Genomic DNA, 20,352 nt, shown 5'->3' with positions numbered 1-20,352 from the left:
TGAAGATATATATATGTTTTATAACTTTACCTCTGATGCCACTTGAAAATTCAAAAAAATTCTGTCTACAAAGAAATTAAAAGAAATAGCTGAATAATAACTCTGGCCAGTAAATCTTATTTTACCATTATTATTTATATACGCTGTTTGTACACAGTTGTATAAAATAAGCTGGAGGTAATGATCTTAGAAGCCATACCTAAATTTATTCAAAAATAAGGGAAATAAGCTGTTTGTCCTCCTCTGCTGTTGTATCCTTATATCTACAACAGAGAAAAAAAAATTCAGAAGACGCCAATATTTTCTGAGCGATCTTTCCCCTTTCTTAATAGCTCATGGATTTACACCACACCCCTACCTCAACTTAACTCTGGTGCTCCGTCTTTATTAGCCAGTTGCGTGAAGAATAGTAGGACGTAAAACTACATTCATTTAAACTATTGTCCCTGTGAAAAAGGTATCTGTCTTCTTTTCCTCCCTCTTTCCCAAACTTCCACACGTGATTTCAATTGTTCTCTTCTGCCTCTCCCCATACAGAACAACTTTAGTTTTGCACCGCTATCATTAAATTTTCCTTCCATTGTTTTCTTCTTGTATCTCAAGAGTAAAATGAATTATATCAAGTAATAAAATATGTGATAACTAGAAAATTTGTGGAAATGAATAGTAATGTCTGGTTTAAACTACACGTTAAATGATGTCATACACACGTGATGAGCGAACCAAATTCAATAAAAACGGACTAATATAATCAAGCTAGAAAACTGGGGCAAAAATTGAATTTGAAGTCAATTGGGAGAAGTTTTATTACAACGTGGTATTTATGGAGTGAAATTATTGAAGGAGATTGTGTTCTTAGATTTATTTCTTAGCCATATCACCAACAATAAACTTTTTCTTTTAACCACAAGTGGAACCCCAAACTAAAAAATACCAAAATAATAATGAAGAATAATCATGATAAATGAAACAGAATTTTACGATCTACTATTCTGTACATGATGCGCTTATGAATACGGACAACGCCACGCAATTTGCAAAGGCATATTTTGCTCCCATACAAATAACACCTTTCCATAATTCCCCGACCTGAATCACCGACAAGGAAAAACCAAGCAATAACATCCGAAAATACCCACGCAATCGTTCAATTGACTGAGGCCCTCAATTATATTTAATAATAGAGATTGAATTTTAAATAAATAAATTTAGTATATTTTCCTGGTTTTGTTTTGGTCAGAAAACACAATAAAAAAGAGGGGCAGAACAATACAACAATCGAATTCTACGGCGTATGACTTTTGTATTTTCGATCTCCATACACCACAAAGATAAACAGTATTTCATGAAAACCTTCTTTACATATCTAAATTATTCTTATTCTCTTTCAGGGCTTCCGTACAAGATGTACCAACACGCACACGATTCAAGCGTCAGTCCCGAGAAACGAAAACAGAGAAGAATCCGAACAACATTCACCAGTGCTCAACTCAAGGAACTCGAAAGAGCTTTTGCAGAAACCCACTATCCCGATATCTACACACGGGAAGAAATCGCCATGAAAACAGATTTGACTGAAGCACGAGTACAGGTACGACACTATATTATGATTGTACAAGGGCAATAACTCATAAACGTTGTTGGCCGAAAATACTCATATTCAATAGCAACTCTTGTATCACATCAACTCGGAAACTTTAAGTCTCCCATGGAGTAGTATAAAGAAAATGTAGTTTTGACTCACATTTTGGATGCTTGATGACTTAATGAGGATTTTCATGAAACCAACCATGCGTATTTTTCTCTTCTCATCTTACTTCAACGCGTTGATAAGATGAAAAATAAATACCAACCAATATAAATTTAATATCAGCTCTATATCAATCATATCAACGGAAGATGCGGTGATATGGAGGCTGAGTCATTCAATGATTCAAGGTTGGAATATAAGTAGACATGTATAGTGGTTTATGTCTTGGCGATTTTAGAAAAATCAAAATTACAGATCTTTTTCTACACATTTCCGAAACATATAATTTCCTTGTTTGATATGAGGAACAGATTGGGGTCAAACTAGTAATTATATTGGCGTGGATCAAATCAAAAAGTGGAAACCGGCGTCTTCAATTACTCGATACTTTAAATGTCATATATGGCGTCGAACATCTTGACATATTTCTACTCATATATGATATGACATTATTTTCTAGAACATATAATGAATATTCGTTAGTATAATCGTTTTGAATAATTAGTTTTTGTTAAAACATAAAGGTCAGAAACCGATCTTATTTAACATATCTACTCCATTGTCGATGGATCTCATAATAAACGCATGAGATATGAACTTACGTTTTCAACTTTTTTTTTTAATTTTGCCATTTTGAGGCTGATGCGACTTCGAAACTGGGATTTTCACCCAGGCATCCATTCGAGGAGTCCACATAACCTATAATACATGCTTATTTGGAATTGTTTAATGCATTCATGTTTTATTTGTTCACATTTTAGGTTTGGTTTCAAAATCGACGCGCGAAATTCAGAAAAGTAGAAAGAATGAAGCAGGCACCATCTTCACATCAGAGTAGCAACAGTTCAACGAAATCCGAAGTTAGCAGCCCCACCAACAATAACACATCTAATAACAATAATAATAATAATATCACCAAGGAAAAATCCAAATCACATGACGAACCTTCAGGTAAGACAAAATTAAGCATATCTATCTCTATAGAATTACAATTGAATTAAAAATGACTCTGGTTACTAGATCAGGCGCGTAGTTTTGAAAAGATATTTTCTGTTACAATTATTACAAGAATTATTTTTCTAAGGCTATTTTGGTATTTTGAACTTTTACGTCAAAGTCAATTTATTGTTTTGAATTCAGTACAAATCAAACTTTTGCTATTTTTTGTTCACATTTAAGTACATATTGCTTCAGTGTTGCAGGGTTTATTTTCTGTACAATAACAGTGGTTATTTTCTGTTCAAATTGTAAATAAGAACACTATTATGCCATTTAAAAATTATAACAATTACAGCTTTTATTTTCCGCTAAAATTACAACTACAACATTGGTTATTATATACATGTATAACAATATCTTATTTTCTGTTACAATTACAAAGTTAATTTACTGTTACAATTACAAAGTTCATTAACTGTTACAATACAATTATAGTAGTTTATATACTGTTAAAATAACTGTTTATAATATCAGATTTTTCTTTTCTTATTACAACTACATTATTCTATTTTCTGTTGCAATTACAAAATTCATGTACTGTTACAATTAAAATGTTCTATTTGTTACAATTACTGTATTCATTCCTGTTACAATTACTGACTTTATTTTCTGTAACAATTACAGTATTCTATTCTCTGTTGCAATTACAAAATTAATTCACTTCACTTACAGTTAAAATATTTTATCTTCTGTTACAATTACAGTATTTTATTTTTCTGTTACAATAACAGTATTTTATTTTTCTGTTACTATTACAGTATTTTATTTTTCTGTTGCAATAACAGTATTTTTTTTTTCTGTTACAATTACAGTATTTCATTTTTCTGTTACAATTACAGTATTTTATTTTCTGGAACGATTACAGTACTTCATTTTTCTGTTACAATTACAATATTTTATTTTCTGGAACGATTACAATGTTTAACTTGTGTAACAATTACAATGACAGTTTTCTGTTAAAACTATGACTTCAATCGTCTTGAAATATTTAAAACACGAAGCCAAATAGGTCACCATGTAACAATTATTATACATACTGTAGGCTATATCATTTGCTCTTCTCTTGCATTCATATAAAATCCCTTTTGTTGCGTTATTTTTGCGGCAAATCTCAGAAAGTGAAAATGGTCAATTTTACTAAAATGGCAATAAAATCAGTAAATATTTGTTGGTGTCATTATATGACTTCGTCTCCTCAATCAAATTTTAAAAATAAAAGATTAAAATTATCTCGTTGAAATTGTTTTTCAATGTCAATAGGGACTGGGACTAGCCATTAAGAGTTTCTTTAAACGTACAATTTGTCTGTTAGAATGATCTTTTGAGATGTAATAAGTCAGAAATGTACTTGCAAAACACATGCGTGTCCACTTGTCAACCGTAAAAGAAGTTAGAGAACCATCAAAAATCGCTTATATACACACAAATCCCTTTAGAAATTCGCTCAATTTTCAAAAAATCCTTCAAAATGACAAGCAGACAATCAAAAACATATTAAAATCATATTTGTTGGTTTTTAATTGGTGTTAGAGGAATTGAACGTAATTTGATTAAAATGACTATGATCTATATATAAACAATTTTACAAGTCTTAACCTTACTGAACCAAAAAAATAAAGTTAATATTTTAAACTATGGACATGAAAACATGTTTATTTCAATCTAGGTTTCGACTTGATTTGAGTAGTATTAACATCATTCAGAAAAATATCGAATTTAGTAAATAAAGGTATTGTCTAAACGTTTCGACACAATACATTGTCAATGCAGTAAAAATTAACAGAAAGTTCTAACGATAAAAATCGGCATAATGGATTAGCATGTGCAAAATAATACCACGTCAAATGTGGCAAATACTGCCAACCACGTCCGACTAGAGAGAAAATTGGCAAATTATTAATCAAAGTTCATATAAAATCTAATTCCTGAATTTGCATCCATTTTACTAAATTTCACATATTATCAATTTTTGCAATTATAGCCAGAACGTTTCAACACAGTTCCGTATGTTCTTGACTAAAAAGTAAATTGTACCAGGATGTTTGACAGACATGCTGATGTAAAAAATGAGTACATGTACAATTTGAATAAAATTGAGAAAATTAAACCGATTGAAGTACCGACTAACGACACCAGTATGTTAATTGTAGAGCGTTCAGCTAATTATTTATCATACGTGTATTATTTTTGTCATTTCAGGAAAAAGTCATTCTGAAAACTCAAAATGGGGTTCAAATATTCCTTCATCAACAAAACCAGGCACCCCCATCAACAACAATACCCCACCCTCGCTACACGGGCCCTACACTGGGGTGCTGACTGACCCTCGCCAAGATTATTCATCTGCTGCTCTTGATAAAACAAGTTCCTTAACGGCTGGGATGCTTTTCTGAAAGCTCGTTGTATATATATTGTAAACTTCGGTATGAATTTGCGTTCCTTGAAAACTATTAACTCTACAAAAATGTGGATTCATTTTTTTTGATAAAGTGAAAATGTCTTCAAATTCTACAAGATGGCCAGAGATTTTATACTGTTCATAATCAAAAGAGTTAGAACTTGTTTGTGAAAGTAGGTCAATCGACATTTTGAGAGGAGAACGTATACTTCCTGCGGATTTCCTTCAAGCAGGATTGTCGTGTGTACATCATATGGAAAATTGTTCGCTGATATAGTTCATTTAGATATTCATCAGACAAGAGAAAGAAATTTGTGAAACCAGCTACAATGTTAAATAGTGAAAAGATAATTTGAGATCTTAACAAAGAATTTTCAACTTATTTTCCAAAAGAAATCAAAACAAAATATGAAAGGGGGAAAATAGCTTATAAGAGCAGTTTTATGTTTTATGTCGAAATGAACACAGGCAAGAAAAATAGAACTGTGAACAGCTCCGAGCGTGGCAACGAGACCTTGGGCCTTTTGAACACTCGGAGACAGCAAAGGAAACTACTTCCAACAACAAAATAATTTCATATATGGATAGAGATAAATCATTTTAACAATTTTGTTATTCCATAATGCGAATCCTGCATACTTTTGTAGTAATAGTATTTTTCGTGTTCTTATATGTATTACCAAACAGTATTTGAAACTTTTCATCACCTGCTGAAATATTAACGTGCCAAACTGAGTGGAAAGTGTCGGGATTATTTAAACAATAAATTTATGAAATATAAATATTGATTTTAAGGGACAGATTCGCCATTTTGCGGGTTGATTTCGGTCTTGAATATATGTAAATAGTCTCCACAAGTACTAGAAATGTATGAAAATCGCAAAATTCCTTAAAAAAAATACCTCAAACTAGGAATTACTCTTTCTATGTCTATATGTCTTTCCTATATCTGACAGAGTCTCAATAAAAAACGAGTCGCCATTTAACACGGATAACTCTGGACACACATTAATTTGAAGGCTCCAATTTCGACAGTGAGTTGTGAACACTATTAGTGATTAGCTTAGCTAAAAGGTTTCCGTTTTTAAGACTAAGGTACGATTTAACAATATTCACATTTCTTTCATATACGACAGAATTATTATATTTCCGACATATTTTGTACAATGTGTATTCATTTATACCAAATTCCCGGTCTAACGGTCAAAATGTGCCGAAGTACTTTTAAGGCGAACTAAATATGACTTATTTCATTTATTGATTTATTGATGTACTCGATCTGGGACGTATACAATGGAAATCGATTCAGTTCGTTCTATGTAAGTCTTCCATTCAGCTAATAAGAATATGCCAAAACAGGTTTAAATAATATAGTAGTTTTACTAATTCATTTCATGCTAATATAGCCTATATATTTTTTCTTTTCAAATAATTTTCAGGATGTATTTTCAGATCCAAATATATATATGTCCTTCAGTCTATTTATCTGAATGTGCCAAACTAATTTTTATTTTTATTTGTTTATTAATTTATTCATTTCATACAGAATATGTCTTTCATTCCGCGAATCAGAATATACCACAATGTTATTTTTAGGTTTCTACAGTATTTTTCATTCATTCAATTATTAATATATTTATTTATTTATTCTATAATGAATTTAAATAAATCTAATCATTAAACGAATTTTTTGCCAGATCAAAAAGTATAAGTATTTCTTACTGCGTATCAAAGTTTCTCTTGTTGTTTTAATGATTTATTCAATTTATTAACTCAATAATTTTATTTTGTAAATATCTAAAGTCATATGGAATTATGTACTATGTAGACTACTCCGGTATATAATTCAGAATGAGCAAAAAAATGTTTTAAAGTTATATAAGTCGTTTTACTAACTCAAAACTTTTTCTCTACAGAATATATATTCAACGATTTGTCTTCATATCCAAAAGAATAAGTTTTCCGGTCTGTGAATTAGTATGTGCCAAAATAATTCTTAAATTTTTATATTCCCTTCAAAGTCTTCTTATTGTTTGTTAATATAAAATGGTGCCAAATTAGACGATTAAAAGGCAAAATTGGAATAATTCAAGTAGGTTATATATTAGTTGTTAATGTCATTTGTTGATTCAATCTATTACATTCCATCTGAATTGGCCCACTAACATTATTTCAAATTTATTAATTTTTCAGTCTTTATCTTGTGATTTATTTTATTCTTATTTTCACTTATTCTGATTTTCATTAACGGTTAGGGCCTTTTGTGCTAAATCAGTCTCATGACTTATTTTGTTAATTAACAAATATTTATTCAAAATTTTGATTAAATTTATCCTATTTTAAATATGTTAGATATAGCGGAGCTGTGGCTAGATATTTTATATATCTATATTATTTAATTCAAAATGGTAAACCGATGCTCTTCCAATATATCATCAAAATGTATTTAATCATGTATTTTTGAATGACCCACTTCTTACCTACAAGTACCAAAAATTTTAAAAACTAATTTTGACGGAATGAAAATGTGTTGCCATGCCAAAAATGCTGGTGTCATCTTTATTTTATTCTGTAATGAATAACCCATTTACCAAATTAATATTTTCAGTATTAAAAACTAATCTTATTTTGAGGAATGAAAAAAAGTGTTGTCATTCCAAAATAGTTCTTCCAAAATCAAAATAATTTATTTCTTAGTTCATGTATTTTTGAGTAAGTTGATTCCTGTACAAAATTTGATAAAAGTTTTATAAATGTATTTGTTGTTTTGTGTTGTATATAAATTTTGTATATAAAGTTTATTGTATGATAAATATTGTATCATTTTATATCAATTTAGTCAGAAATAAAATAAAAAATACTCGGATAAAAATTGTGTTGTTTGGGTTTGTGCTCTATGAAAGGGCAACGAGAAAAGGGCAGAGACTATTCGAGCAGGTTTTCATCCAGACAACTGTTGTATAATTGGCCACTATCTTCCACAGGGAATGTTTTCTTTAAATTTTTTACAACAATGTTCAGCAATTTTGTTAAAAGACCATTACAGAATTTTTAAGAAATTTTAAAATTTTCACCGTCATTTTCCTGAATAATAATCAGAAAAAAATCAACTATCCCAGATCACTTCCCGACTACTCCTATGGGCGCCCGATTCCAGAATAAATAAAACCAATACAGAAGACCTAACCGTAATCATAATCAGATGTAACTTGTAAATTAAACAGAAATCGACAACAATGAATCTGTATGAAAATAAAAAGACACATATCCCCGGGTGTTTCGAAAAGAGTTAAACTATGGATTGTGGTCGTGAGGGAGGGCGGAAAGAGCGCCAACTCTGTGAATATATAGTATATAAGAAACAGAACGTAATGGCCAACGTATTTAAAGAGTAACGCTGTACAATAGACCCTATTGTAGTATGAAAATCAGTAAAAATACTCGACCAGGGCAATGCAACTTTAATCATTAGAGTTTGTCCTACTAATTTAATTAGCATTGATCGTTTAGTTTAGTAATGAGGAGCGAGATTTCCCTCGTGACTGGCTCCAACAGCCTGACAAGCCTTCCAACACACTGTTTTCAAACACTCGCCATTTTTAATTACAACCATAGAGGATAAACATATCCCTCAGAGCTTGATCTCTAAGATAGGGATTGAAAAAAAGGGTTTGGAAAAGACCACAATATATATTTTAATATTGGAAAACCATAGCTGTCATATTCTTTTATCGTTATATTTTGTTTGAAGATGTGGACCATGTTCTTACACCACTTTTAAACTTATTCAATGAGCCTCTGACAAAATTAGAGATAACCCTGGAAATCTTCTTTATTCCATAAAGGAAGGACCTATCAAATATGTGCTCGTCATTTTATATTATCTTTGCATAAAAAGGCATGGACTATATACTAGTATTAGTTTTATGTTCAAGATTTTGAAGAAAGCTGACCAAATTGGTCAGTGTCAGAGGTATGCAACTTGGATAGCAAAGCTTAACTGAAAACAGAATGAACAAAAGGGAATTTTTTTTTCTGACATACATATCGCTGACGGGGGAGATAGGTGAAAAATGCCAGGATAGTCGAATAAGTAGGGCAATTTGAAGGTTGACGACAACCGAAATTGAAGCCGATGAAGCCAACAGTCTCCACAATTCGTTGAGTCATAAGATATATCAAATTCTCAAAGACGCGGCCACTTTATTGATAAAATGGCGAAGAATCAACAAATGAAGCGACCTATAATTTCACTGGTGATGAATAATTCAACTGAATTTCTGTCCAGTTGGCAATCGTATTGGATAGAGAGATGACTGTTTGAAGAAGTAAATAAGAAAAACGAAACGCCGGTTGGTGAAAATGCCTTTAAGTTCAGAAGGATCAAGTTTTTAATACCTTTCTGGGCACCGTGTCCAAACCACACCCCCATTCGCGAGACCACGTCAAAACCCGCATTCGTGATACGATGCTTTCTGGGGAGAAAAGAGCAATTGTCTCTCATACATCGATATATAGGGTTATGATGATATGAAAAATGCCTTCATGTACAGAGATGGACGAAGAGTACAAAAGATCAGCATGAGAAATCCTCGAATAGAATAGATCCAGAATAAAAGCCTCTATGAAGTTTCAAACTCGTTCGCCTAGATCTAGAAAAAAAAACATAGCGAACGCTAATACGTTGTCGAATATTTGCCCATGTAAATGGTCACTAAAAATGGCCTGTTAAATGTCCAGAAGGACTGGTTAGGCTAAGTACAACAATACTTTCCATATGGTAAACAACTATTGCAGACAATATTTTGGAAGAAAAGTCGAACGAGTGGCATTCCCTACCGACCGTTAAGAATCTATTTATTAGAAGTGCCCAAGGCGAGTTGTAGAAGACGATGAAAAGTAAACTCAGATATTGCGAATACTGAATGAAGATGTGAGGTACAAGGTGACGAGTGTTTACATGTCATTATGTTTAGAGATACGAGGGCTGTTACTGCATTTAATACTTCCGATAAAGTAATTGAATATAGTATAATCGTCTACTATTGTGTCATTCCCGGCATCATTCTGGCCATAGAAAACGAAAACGATGTACCTTCACGATTAGTGACGTCATTAAACACTTGGTTTTTGTGTAATTTAAGGAACCACAGACGCCTAAAAAAATTGGAAAGGTGCAAATTGATGCTATCAATGTTCCCAATACACATATATCTTTTTTAGAAAACCTCTTTACATTCCCTCAACTGAATAAAGTATATTAGTACAAACAATAACTTTAATATTTCAACTTTAAAAAACAACAAACACAACAAACTAATTCCGAATGTCTGATATATTGTTATGCGGATTATTTTAAGAAGTTGAATTTGTGGAAATCCTAGAAGTTTTCGGTTGTTCCTCGGAGAACCTGATAGCCACAAAATCAAAATCACACAAAATTATCCATAATATCGCTTTATTTCATCCGGGATAGTTTCATTTTCAACCAGGACTAAAGAGATCGGGAGAGAAGACCGCGCTCACTTGCGAAGGATTCGAATTTACTGGGGTAGAATTGTAACAATTGATCCCGGGTTCCTTGCTCAACTTTAGATCACGGGTTGATTTCACAGGGCTGGGAGAAAACATGTTCTGAGAGCATACAAACTCATGCAATCCAGAAGGCACGCCTTGGACTGATTTACGCAAACACGATTTTAAATTGTTAGCTGAGGTTAATGGACTGGAAGTCTTACACATATTGAGCCGAATGTCGACTAAGTTTAAATGTCTCACAGTGCTCAATCTTCGAGCAAAATTCACCCGTTTGCTGGAACACAAATTGTGGACTGGGTTCAGAACCGGTCCAGATGTGTCCATCACAGAATTATCCACTGTCAGCATACTTTTGGATTGGGATTTAACACCAGATTGGGAAGCTGCAAAACTCCGAGAACAATCAAATAAATCCATGGATCCATCTTCTGTTACATCCAAAAATTGACTGGAATAATTCAGATCATTGTCGACATCAGTTCTGTTTTGTTGCATGTCGTTTTCGTGGACAGCATGGCTGATCAAATCTGTCGCCACATTCTCGGGCTTCGATGTGTTTAACGTTTCAGGAAAATCCTTACCATCTCCAGTTTCACCTCCTTTCGACAACACCCCACCATTTCTGGCAGCTTTTGAATGTGAAAACGGTGAATTATTCATAGTGTTTTCCTTTTGTTGAAGGTCTTTTCCTTCTTCGGGCAGCATATCAAATATTGAGGGAGAAATTGGTGCTCCTAAAAATTGTTTCTGACTACAGTCCATAGCCAATATCTGCGAGTCATCAACGCTGTCGAATTCTAGATCTAAATTTGCCTTTGTGATAACTGGAAGCTCTTTTATCTTGATACTTATAGTTTGATTCAAAATGACTTCTTCCGATTTCTTTTCAGGCATATTCAAAACGGAATCACAAGTTTTGTTTTGATTTAAATTTGAAGCTTTGCAAAGATCTAAAGCAAGAAAGTCGTCATTTTCTAACTCGGTTCCCCACTCCACTGTGGTGTCTTCTTTGTGGATAACATTTTGATACGAATGTCTTTCAACCTCCACGTCCTTCAAATCCATACCAAGCAATAGTTCTGAGATATCATTCTTACTACAAGAGATTGAGTCTCCAAACAGACTCTCCGTTAGAATATCATGGTTAAAATGCGCAGATGAATTCCTCATTACTTCAAGATCAAGTATAGTGGACGCATTAGCTCCAGAATCTTCTAAACTCTGAACATTGATATTCGAGTCCTTGATTTGGAGAACACAACGAGTGCTTGGAGCATCATTATATGAATAATCTTGTGCATGGGGATTTTGGTTATCTTTTCCTACATAGGACGTGTCCAAATTCGAACAGTTTACATTATCTTGGGTTTTCGGGCGAAAATCTTGTGAATTAAAAGACGATTGTCCATCTTCCTCGTCGCTAAAAAGACACATTGATCGTTGGGAATCATCTCCAAAATTACCATGACCTGTTCTACCATTGCCACAAACAGCAGACACATTTAAATTCTGACCATTTGAACCATTGGAATTTTCCCAAACTGAAGAACTATTCACTGCAGAACGAACAATGCAGATAGGCTGCTCGGTCTTCATTGATTCATGTCTAAAAGAATTTGCGAGGATACAAAATAATGACTAGTCAATTCACAATTTTCAATTTCTTTTAGACATGCTTCAAAGGACAGACATGTACTTTGATCATAGTTTATATTTTGGCTATCAGAGCCCATTGTGTCAGATTGAAATGGACTATTAAGCACAGCAGTTTGATCTTTAGAACTATCATTCTCGGTCTGTTTATCAGCAGAAATATTACATTTTGTAACTTTGAGCTGAGCATCATGACTTTTGGGATTATCAAAATCTTTTAGCTCTGCCTCGAGGTTAGTGAAATTATCACATTGCTTTTCTATATGGGTATTATCACTTTTGTTAATATCACAATATGGGATTTTAAGGCAAGGAAGAAAAGTTCTAGAATGATCACATTTGGGATCAAGTATTGGTTTATCACATCGCTGTTGGGTTTCAAAGTCCACAAAGTCTTCGGTCATAATCTGAGCATCAAAAGAATCGTTGTCCAGAAACTTGCTGAGGTCTTCAGATGCGGGCATTTCACAAACATTTTCGGGAATTTCTTCAACACATTGAGCAAACCGGAATCCATTAACTGCATTTAAGGGGTTAAGGGGCAAATATGACTTCTTTGAAGATGGAAGCAAAGCAGTCGTATCGGATAATTTGGAAGAACTCTTATTAAAGGTTTTAGGTTTAAAGTTTGAGGGCGCCTTCAATGTTGTTCCGAACTGCAATGACTCAGGACAATCAACTGACAAAAAGGATGCATCATTTAAAAATTGGTCCAGATTTTCAGATTCAGGCATATCTATCACAGTCACTTGGCTTGAATTTTTTTGTGTTTTTTGTGATTTCTGACCTACAGATTCAATATTAGAATTCAAACCAGTAAAATTAAAAGAATTATCCCAGTCAGAATACGATAAGTAAGACGGATCATAATGAGCCTTAATATCTTGGTCATAATTTCTCAAAACTTCAAGTGAGCTCTCATCATGATTATTTGGCATAGATGTCAGTTTGGAAGCATCTGAACTTCTAATCATGCCAGAGTTTTCTGGTTCAATGGTGGTTGAATGTCTATAAAAACTGTCCTGTAATTTTGAGCCACATTGGATGTCTTGAGATGTTATGTCACACTTGGTTGTTGGCATAAAGTTTCCTGAATGAGCAAATTTGAAACAATTGTCAGTAATTTGACCCTGGCTTATATTTTGTGCAGAGTTTGACCCAGAATTATATCTAACAAGACTATGTTTTTGAATGTTTTGCTCTGGGAGGCGAATCTTAAAATCTTTGTTTTGTTGGGTTTGTTTTATAACACTATTTCCACTGACATTATTCTCATCAACTGTTTTCAAACAAGGATCAACACTCAGACATAATTTCTTTGACAGCTTTGGTCTGGAAACCTGATTGTTTTCATTTTTAATCTTCTGTTGTTTTGGGGTTTCCAGACTTAATTCCAAATCGTCCACAAGTACATCAGTGACATGACCAGATTTGTCAATGGTTATATCACAGGTTGTTTCCATTGATTCTTTAGGCCTTGATTTTGTCTGTAAATTCACATCATTTTGTAAATGAGATTCATTAAAATTAGTCTGATAACTAGATTGTTCATAGCTCAATTCTATTCCAGAAGTGGTCGAGTCCTTAAAATATGAATAATTTTCGGATTGGTCAAATGTTGTGTAAGGGAGATAACTACATTCTTGAATTGACTTACAACCTGTATTGACTACAAAACACAATGGTTTTGAATCCCATTTTAAGTCTGTCAATGTCTGTAAATTATGCAGGACTGTATTACCGGTGAAGGACACATTAGCTGAAGATAAAATTTGAACTGCCACCAAATCAGAGTTAAATGAGGATTGTGTAGCATAATCTCCCAATCTCACTTTAAGAACCGTGGACCCACAAACGGGTGAAGTAGGACCATGATATTTCTGTAGTTCTTTCAATCTAGCATTGGATTTAATACCAAATATAAAACTTTGTCCGACAAAAGTCTCTTCTAAAGCGCTTAAAAGCATGTTTTCTTCCAGTAAATTATCTTCATCTATTTTTCCTAGAAACCTACATATCAAAAAGAGCTAATTGGTACATTGGTAGCTAAATGGACAAGAATATTTAGGAACAAAAATACAAATGTAACAAACTCATGCAAAACAATTTGCTTAAAATCTTTTCTAGACAAAATACACATTTTCATTTGCCAATAGGTAACTCATATACAGGAGGAATTTTTTTTTATATATCAGCCAATCATTTAAGCACAGAAAATAAGATGTATTCAGAATAGTGATTTTTTTAAAAGCAACAAACTGGCTATTTTTATAGTAAATATTATAATGACACTCAGACATTTTGGACAAATTTATAGAAAGCAACAGTTGTGTAGCCAAATACACATAATACGAACATCATGTAGATCACAGATACCTTGATCAAAAACTTTTTCAAATTGAGCAAATTCTTATCCTTTGAAATTGAAAATCATGCTAAAAAAATCAAACGAAGAAGAAGATATTAATACAAACTATTCAAAGTAAAATTAAAACTCGAACACAGAACAAGTGAAATACCTATGAAATCTTTCAGCAGATGTACCAAAGTATGGTTCTAGAGTTTTACCAAATAAAGCTATATCAGTTACACTAGCTTTCTCTGCCACTGTTATACTGAGCCGAAATCTCCATTCTAGTTTACTTTCTTCATATACTATACTACATTTAAAACATATCCACCTACAAGATGGATGATATAGAGTTTTACTAATAGCACTTTGACATGTGGAATATTTCCTTTTTTCTGATTTTCAATAGGGTTCATCCTTAGGTGATTACAAACAATCATACCAAGTTTCGTCAAAACCAATCAAGAATTCTAGAGTGTTCATGAGATATTGTGGATCGACAGACGGACTGATAGACATGGGTGATGACAATATGATCCGCATCCAAACCAACTACTCATTTATAAATCATTTTACATCCAACACAAAGCGTAAGCAGCATTAGTCATTTTCAGATCTGCATCAAAATCTATTTGGGCATTTCTGCGCAAGTACTAACTAAAATACACTCTGGACCTACTGATCACTCTATATTCTAATAAAAGTCTTTAAATTGCATTAAGCGATTTGTTATCGGATATATTGACACAACAGTTACTGATTAAAGGTTTATGCAATGTTACGACAAGTTTCTTTCTCAGGCACTTAGCTATAGAGAGTGAAAGGCAAACTAAATATACATTTACGGTCATAAATTTCAAGGAATGGGCAAGTTTAGTCAAATTTCTCTTCTTAATCAATTACATGTACTTACTCTTTTTCATACTCTTCATGTTGGAGTTTGGAATAGCATTGTTTACAACACGGATATAATATCTGATCATCTTTGACAGCAATGACGCTAGCGTGGATCAATATCCTTCCATCATTAGCCATCACATCTGTGGTTACAGAGAGAAGTCTGCTAATACTTTTTCTGCTTTACCCTCTATAATCTTGCAGTTCTGGATCTAAATATGAAAAAATTATTCAATTGCTGTCAAAGCAAAGTATGCTCAATTTTTCATACTGTATTTACTCGGTAGCACAAACAGAATATGCCCAGGAACTGTCAGAGGAAATGAAAGAGAGGTCCAACAGGGCTTTCTTCAAGCAGACAAAACACCTTGACGCAACTACAGAGGGCAGCCCAGGACTGATGGCTATGGCTGATTGTTTATTAGTGGCCAAAGACTCGAGAAGAGCAACAGGCACAAGTAAGTATTCATTAGAATAGAGACACTGTGGCATATGCAGTGATATAGCAAGGATTTACTTGAGTGAGGCCATCCAAGCACTCCCCATATCTGCAGAGTTAAGAAGGCACTAGTCATTTAATGGCACCATCGACACAGGTAATGCATGCTTCCATAGGAAAAACAATTCTGCATTCAGGTCAGAGCATTCCAAAAGTCAGTGCAAAAATACTGGGTTTAAATGCCTGCTGTTGATGACCTAGAGCATATGATGTGGCTCATGAATGTTGGGGTCTGCGGATTCTAGTTGGGTCTGCGGCTTATAGTATAGGGGGTCTGTTGATTCTAGTTGGGTCTGCGGAATATAGTATAAGGGGTCTGTTGATTCTAGTCTAGGGGTCTGCAGAATATAGTATAGGGGGTCTGCTGATTCTAGTTGTGTCTGCTGAATATATTATAGGGGTCTGATGATTCTAGTTAAGTCTGCTGAATAAAAGTATAGGGGGATTGGTTCTAATTGGGTCTGTGGAATATAGTATAGGGGGTCTTCTGATTCTAGTTGGATCTGGGGAATATAGTATAGAGGGTCTGCTGATTCTCGTTGGGTCTGCGGATTATAGTATAGGGGGTCTGCGGATTCTAGTCTAGGGGTCTGCAGAATATAGTATAGGGGGTCTGCAGATTCTAGTTGGGTCTGCTGAATATAGTATAGGGGGTCTGGGGATTCTAGTCTAGGGGTCTGCAGAATATAGTATAGGGGGTCTGCAGATTCTAGTTGGGTCTGCTGAATATAGTATAGGGGGTCTGCAGATTCAAGTTGGGTCTGCTGAAAATAGTATAGGGGGTCTGCAGATTCAAGTTGGGTCTAGGAATTCTAGTATAGGTGGTCTGCGGATTCTAGTTATGTCTGCAGATTCTAGTTTGGTCTGTGGATTCTAGTATAGAGGGTCTGACTGGGGACTGATCTTCCGATTATACAGGTCTGCTATCTTCGATCTTTGGCTTATACACTACCCCACTTTATGCCATTATCAATACATGCACTATACTATGCACCTTTCTCCATTCTTTTGGACTGCAGTGAAAAGTTGTAAGATCTTCTAGAGACCGTAAGATTTGACTTTTGGTCATATTCAGCACTCACAATGATCATTTAATACGTGCAATTTGCCGCCAAATTATCAGTCTCGATCGTCCAATTGAAGAAAGCGTGATTTTCAACTTGTCGTCTGGTTGATCAAGAGTAACCCTTGTTTATTTACCGTTATCTTGTTAAATGTCGTAAAATCCAAGGTTTTTTTTTCGTTGAAAAACCTTTGTTGAAAATCACCATAGATAGTTTAAATTATGAATAAGTCAATCAATATCTAGACAAATAAAATGACTTATTTGTTTCTTAAGAATCTGTCATGAATAATTATTTTTTAGTTTTGTTTACATTTGCGACAACCAAATGTGAGTGAGTGAGACGTGATCCGCGGGAATAAATGTCAAAATAGAAGTGGTAAAATTAATATTTTTTAGTACCGGTAATTTTATGATCTCATTCATAAAAATTCAAGAAATGATAAATGCATCTTTTAGCACATGCTGTTAACTTTCAATACAAGCAGTTGTCACAGCTGAAAAAAATTCTGATAGCCTAGTAACTAGTTTGGGAAAATTCATTATTCCGATTGGCTAATTTGGGAAAATTCATTGTCAGACTCAAAACTCAACATTTATCCATGAAATTTTCAGGCAGGAAAAATCATCAATTATATGTTTGAGAATTTAATTGAAAATTTAATTTGGAATATTTGTGAAATGAAAAAGGAAATTTGATTCTAAGCTCACTGTGTTTGAATAGCAGTAATCAATTTTAATATTTCTTTAGATAGGATACAGTATTAATGTAAATTAATGATGGAAGAATTTGAAGATGATGATGATGACCTTTTGACCTCAATTTGTTTGGAGGATCCAGTCCAAGAACAGAAGGGTAGGTTATTATTGATACCACTATTCATCATGAAATACTTACTCATTTGAAAAATTCATTAGTTGCTATAAATGTTTTGCCAAAATGTTGTTTCGGATTTAGGGTTTTGTTTTGCGGTACAAATCGTTAGTTAAGTAGGACATTCATTTCAGTTCAGTCGTTAGTACTTGGTTTATTCATTCAATTTGAAATAAAAGCTGTATAAAAGAAACAGCCTGTGTTTTTCATCAGTAGGCTATAACATATTACTATTAATTTCAATTCAATGAAAATTGTAGTCAGTTGATAATGTCTTGACAAAGTTGATTAAAGTTGTGTCTCTAGCAAATTGGACAACAGTATTTATGAATATGTTTTCTATTAATATGAATGAGTGAGTATAAGACGTGTAATAACATTTTGAGTTGTTTTTCAGAAGACACATTTGTACCAGAATCCTTTCCCTTTCCATTTGAAGCCTATGATATCCAGACTGGTTTTATGAAAGATTTATATAAATGCCTCAATAATGGCAAAATAGGCATTTTTGAAAGTCCAACAGGAACGGTAAGGGCTGTTTTGTCTCATTATAGCAATAGAGTAAAAAAATATGAAATGTTTGTTGAATAGAGGAAAAGTTCCAAAGATGAATTTACTTAAAGGGACAGTAAGACAGGAGGTGTGATGAAGGCCTGTCTCCCAATGGCCAATAATATATGTAATTTTTTTTGGCAAGAGGACAGGGAATTATAATCTTTCAGACAAACATTTTATTCTATTTGTAAAATTTTCATTGAAAAGCATCCTAAATTTGATTTTCAGGGAAAGTCATTAAGTTTAATCTGTGGTGCATTAAAATGGTTGAAAGATTATCGTGAAAAACAACAACAAGAGCTAGAAGAACTGACTGTCTCTGAGGGTAGTAAAGGGTAAGTTTCAGGCTTCCTTATCTCAAGGTTGATCAAATCATCATCATTTGGTTTCTCTCAACACCCAAGGCACCTGAATTGTCAATATTTAACTGTAATTTGTAGAATTAGGAGATGAAATCGGACACAGGGCCGACTCTCGAAAGCAATCACACAGAAATCAGACTTTTTGTTACCTTGAGGAGGATTTTGTTGTTTGTAGTTTTATTCTCGTGCACCAACAGTTTAGACTTAGTTTCTGGAATCCTTATGAGATTTAATATGTTACACGTTCTAGACGAAAATGATTTTTTTTAAATTTTACTTCTTATTTTTATCAGGAATTCACAAGTATCTAATGGTGAGCTATTGTTTATTATATCTCTCCACTTTCTATGAACCATATAAACAATTCATTTTCTTCTCTGATTAAGATATAACTTTAAGATTTTGCTAGAAGTATGTATAGGATAGTGACTTTTCTACATGCCTTGATATTTTTAATGAAGAGGAAATTGATCTGAAAATTAGAATATGTTATCTCCAACAGAAACTCATGATAAAATACCAATTAAATGTTTTCTATCATAGGTGAGTTAGATTGGATTACTGATTTTGCCAAGAAGAAGGAAAAAGAAGAGAAATTGAAGAAGATAAAGGTATCTTTCAAAGAATTCAATAGAAAGAAACATGTTTGCCTCTGTGGATCAAGGATGACAGCTTCTCTCTTGTTTCATGTTTTCCATTTGGCGAGGCTATATGTCTTTTGACAATGATTATCCACCAGCATGGTCAACAGAATCTAATGAACAATATGATCAAAGCCTAGTTGAGACATCAACTAATGTCCTAGGTGTTCTGATGAGATCCATGAACTGAACAATTCATTTCTTGGTATATTGATGAAAGCCTTGTTATTTCATCTGTAGGAAGAACAAGAAAATATATTAAAAAGAGAAGCCAAGTTGAAAGAATTGGGTCGTGGAGTTGGGACACATCAAGTAAAACGCAAGGTAAAGTGTTTTATTTAAGATAATGGATTTGTATAAGCTTTGGCTGTTTGCAAAACGTCATATACAATATTTTGTTGTATCTCATATGTATTGATACAAATGAAATATTTGTTGAAGGTTTACTACCTCTTAGACATAACAAATCGAAAAAAGAGGAGGCTAATGCCGCTGTCCTGGCAAAATTTCCTTCAATGTACCCTGCATGGTGTGGCCCGTCTTCATTAGCTCGCATGGTGCAGAAAAGGAGGAGGTAAAACTCCATTCATTTCATTTCATTTCTTAGACATAACATAGATATTATATTCTCAAAGTTAGACAATAAGAGTATAATATATTCATCAATTGACTTAATTGATGTAATAAATGTACAACAGAATCTATGTATAATTTTATAAATCCATAAAGTAAGTAAGTAGTAAGTATTCAAAAATGCTTAACAGTTTGATTTT

The 20,352-nt window shown here is 33.3% G+C and overlaps 3 protein-coding genes across 3 annotated transcripts; 2 read left to right on the top strand and 1 right to left on the bottom strand.

Moving 5' to 3' along the window:
• Positions 1 to 1,384: 1,384 nt before the first annotated feature.
• LOTGIDRAFT_99911 (hypothetical protein) lies at positions 1,385 to 2,565 on the top strand (the record flags this gene model as incomplete). Its single annotated transcript, XM_009050946.1, has 2 exons — positions 1,385 to 1,591; positions 2,512 to 2,565. Coding segments are annotated over 2 exons (261 nt in total), but the record flags the coding sequence as incomplete, so codon positions are not given.
• Positions 2,566 to 14,248: 11,683 nt separating this feature from the next.
• On the bottom strand, positions 14,249 to 15,723 carry LOTGIDRAFT_112960 (hypothetical protein; the record flags this gene model as incomplete). The annotated part of the gene is made up of 3 exons (XM_009050945.1): positions 14,249 to 14,348; positions 14,840 to 15,019; positions 15,602 to 15,723. Coding segments are annotated over 3 exons (402 nt in total), but the record flags the coding sequence as incomplete, so codon positions are not given.
• Positions 15,724 to 17,737: 2,014 nt separating this feature from the next.
• Positions 17,738 to 19,251, top strand: LOTGIDRAFT_213210 (hypothetical protein; the record flags this gene model as incomplete). The annotated part of the gene is made up of 5 exons (XM_009050944.1): positions 17,738 to 17,762; positions 17,903 to 18,003; positions 18,419 to 18,549; positions 18,805 to 18,911; positions 19,232 to 19,251. Coding segments are annotated over exons 2-5 (336 nt in total), but the record flags the coding sequence as incomplete, so codon positions are not given.
• Positions 19,252 to 20,352: the final 1,101 nt, after the last annotated feature.

This window comes from Lottia gigantea (genome assembly GCF_000327385.1).
Source record: "Lottia gigantea unplaced genomic scaffold LOTGIsca_16, whole genome shotgun sequence".
In the NCBI taxonomy this organism is placed as follows: Eukaryota; Metazoa; Mollusca; class Gastropoda; family Lottiidae; genus Lottia; species Lottia gigantea.
This window is presented reverse-complemented; position numbering and strand designations above follow the sequence as displayed.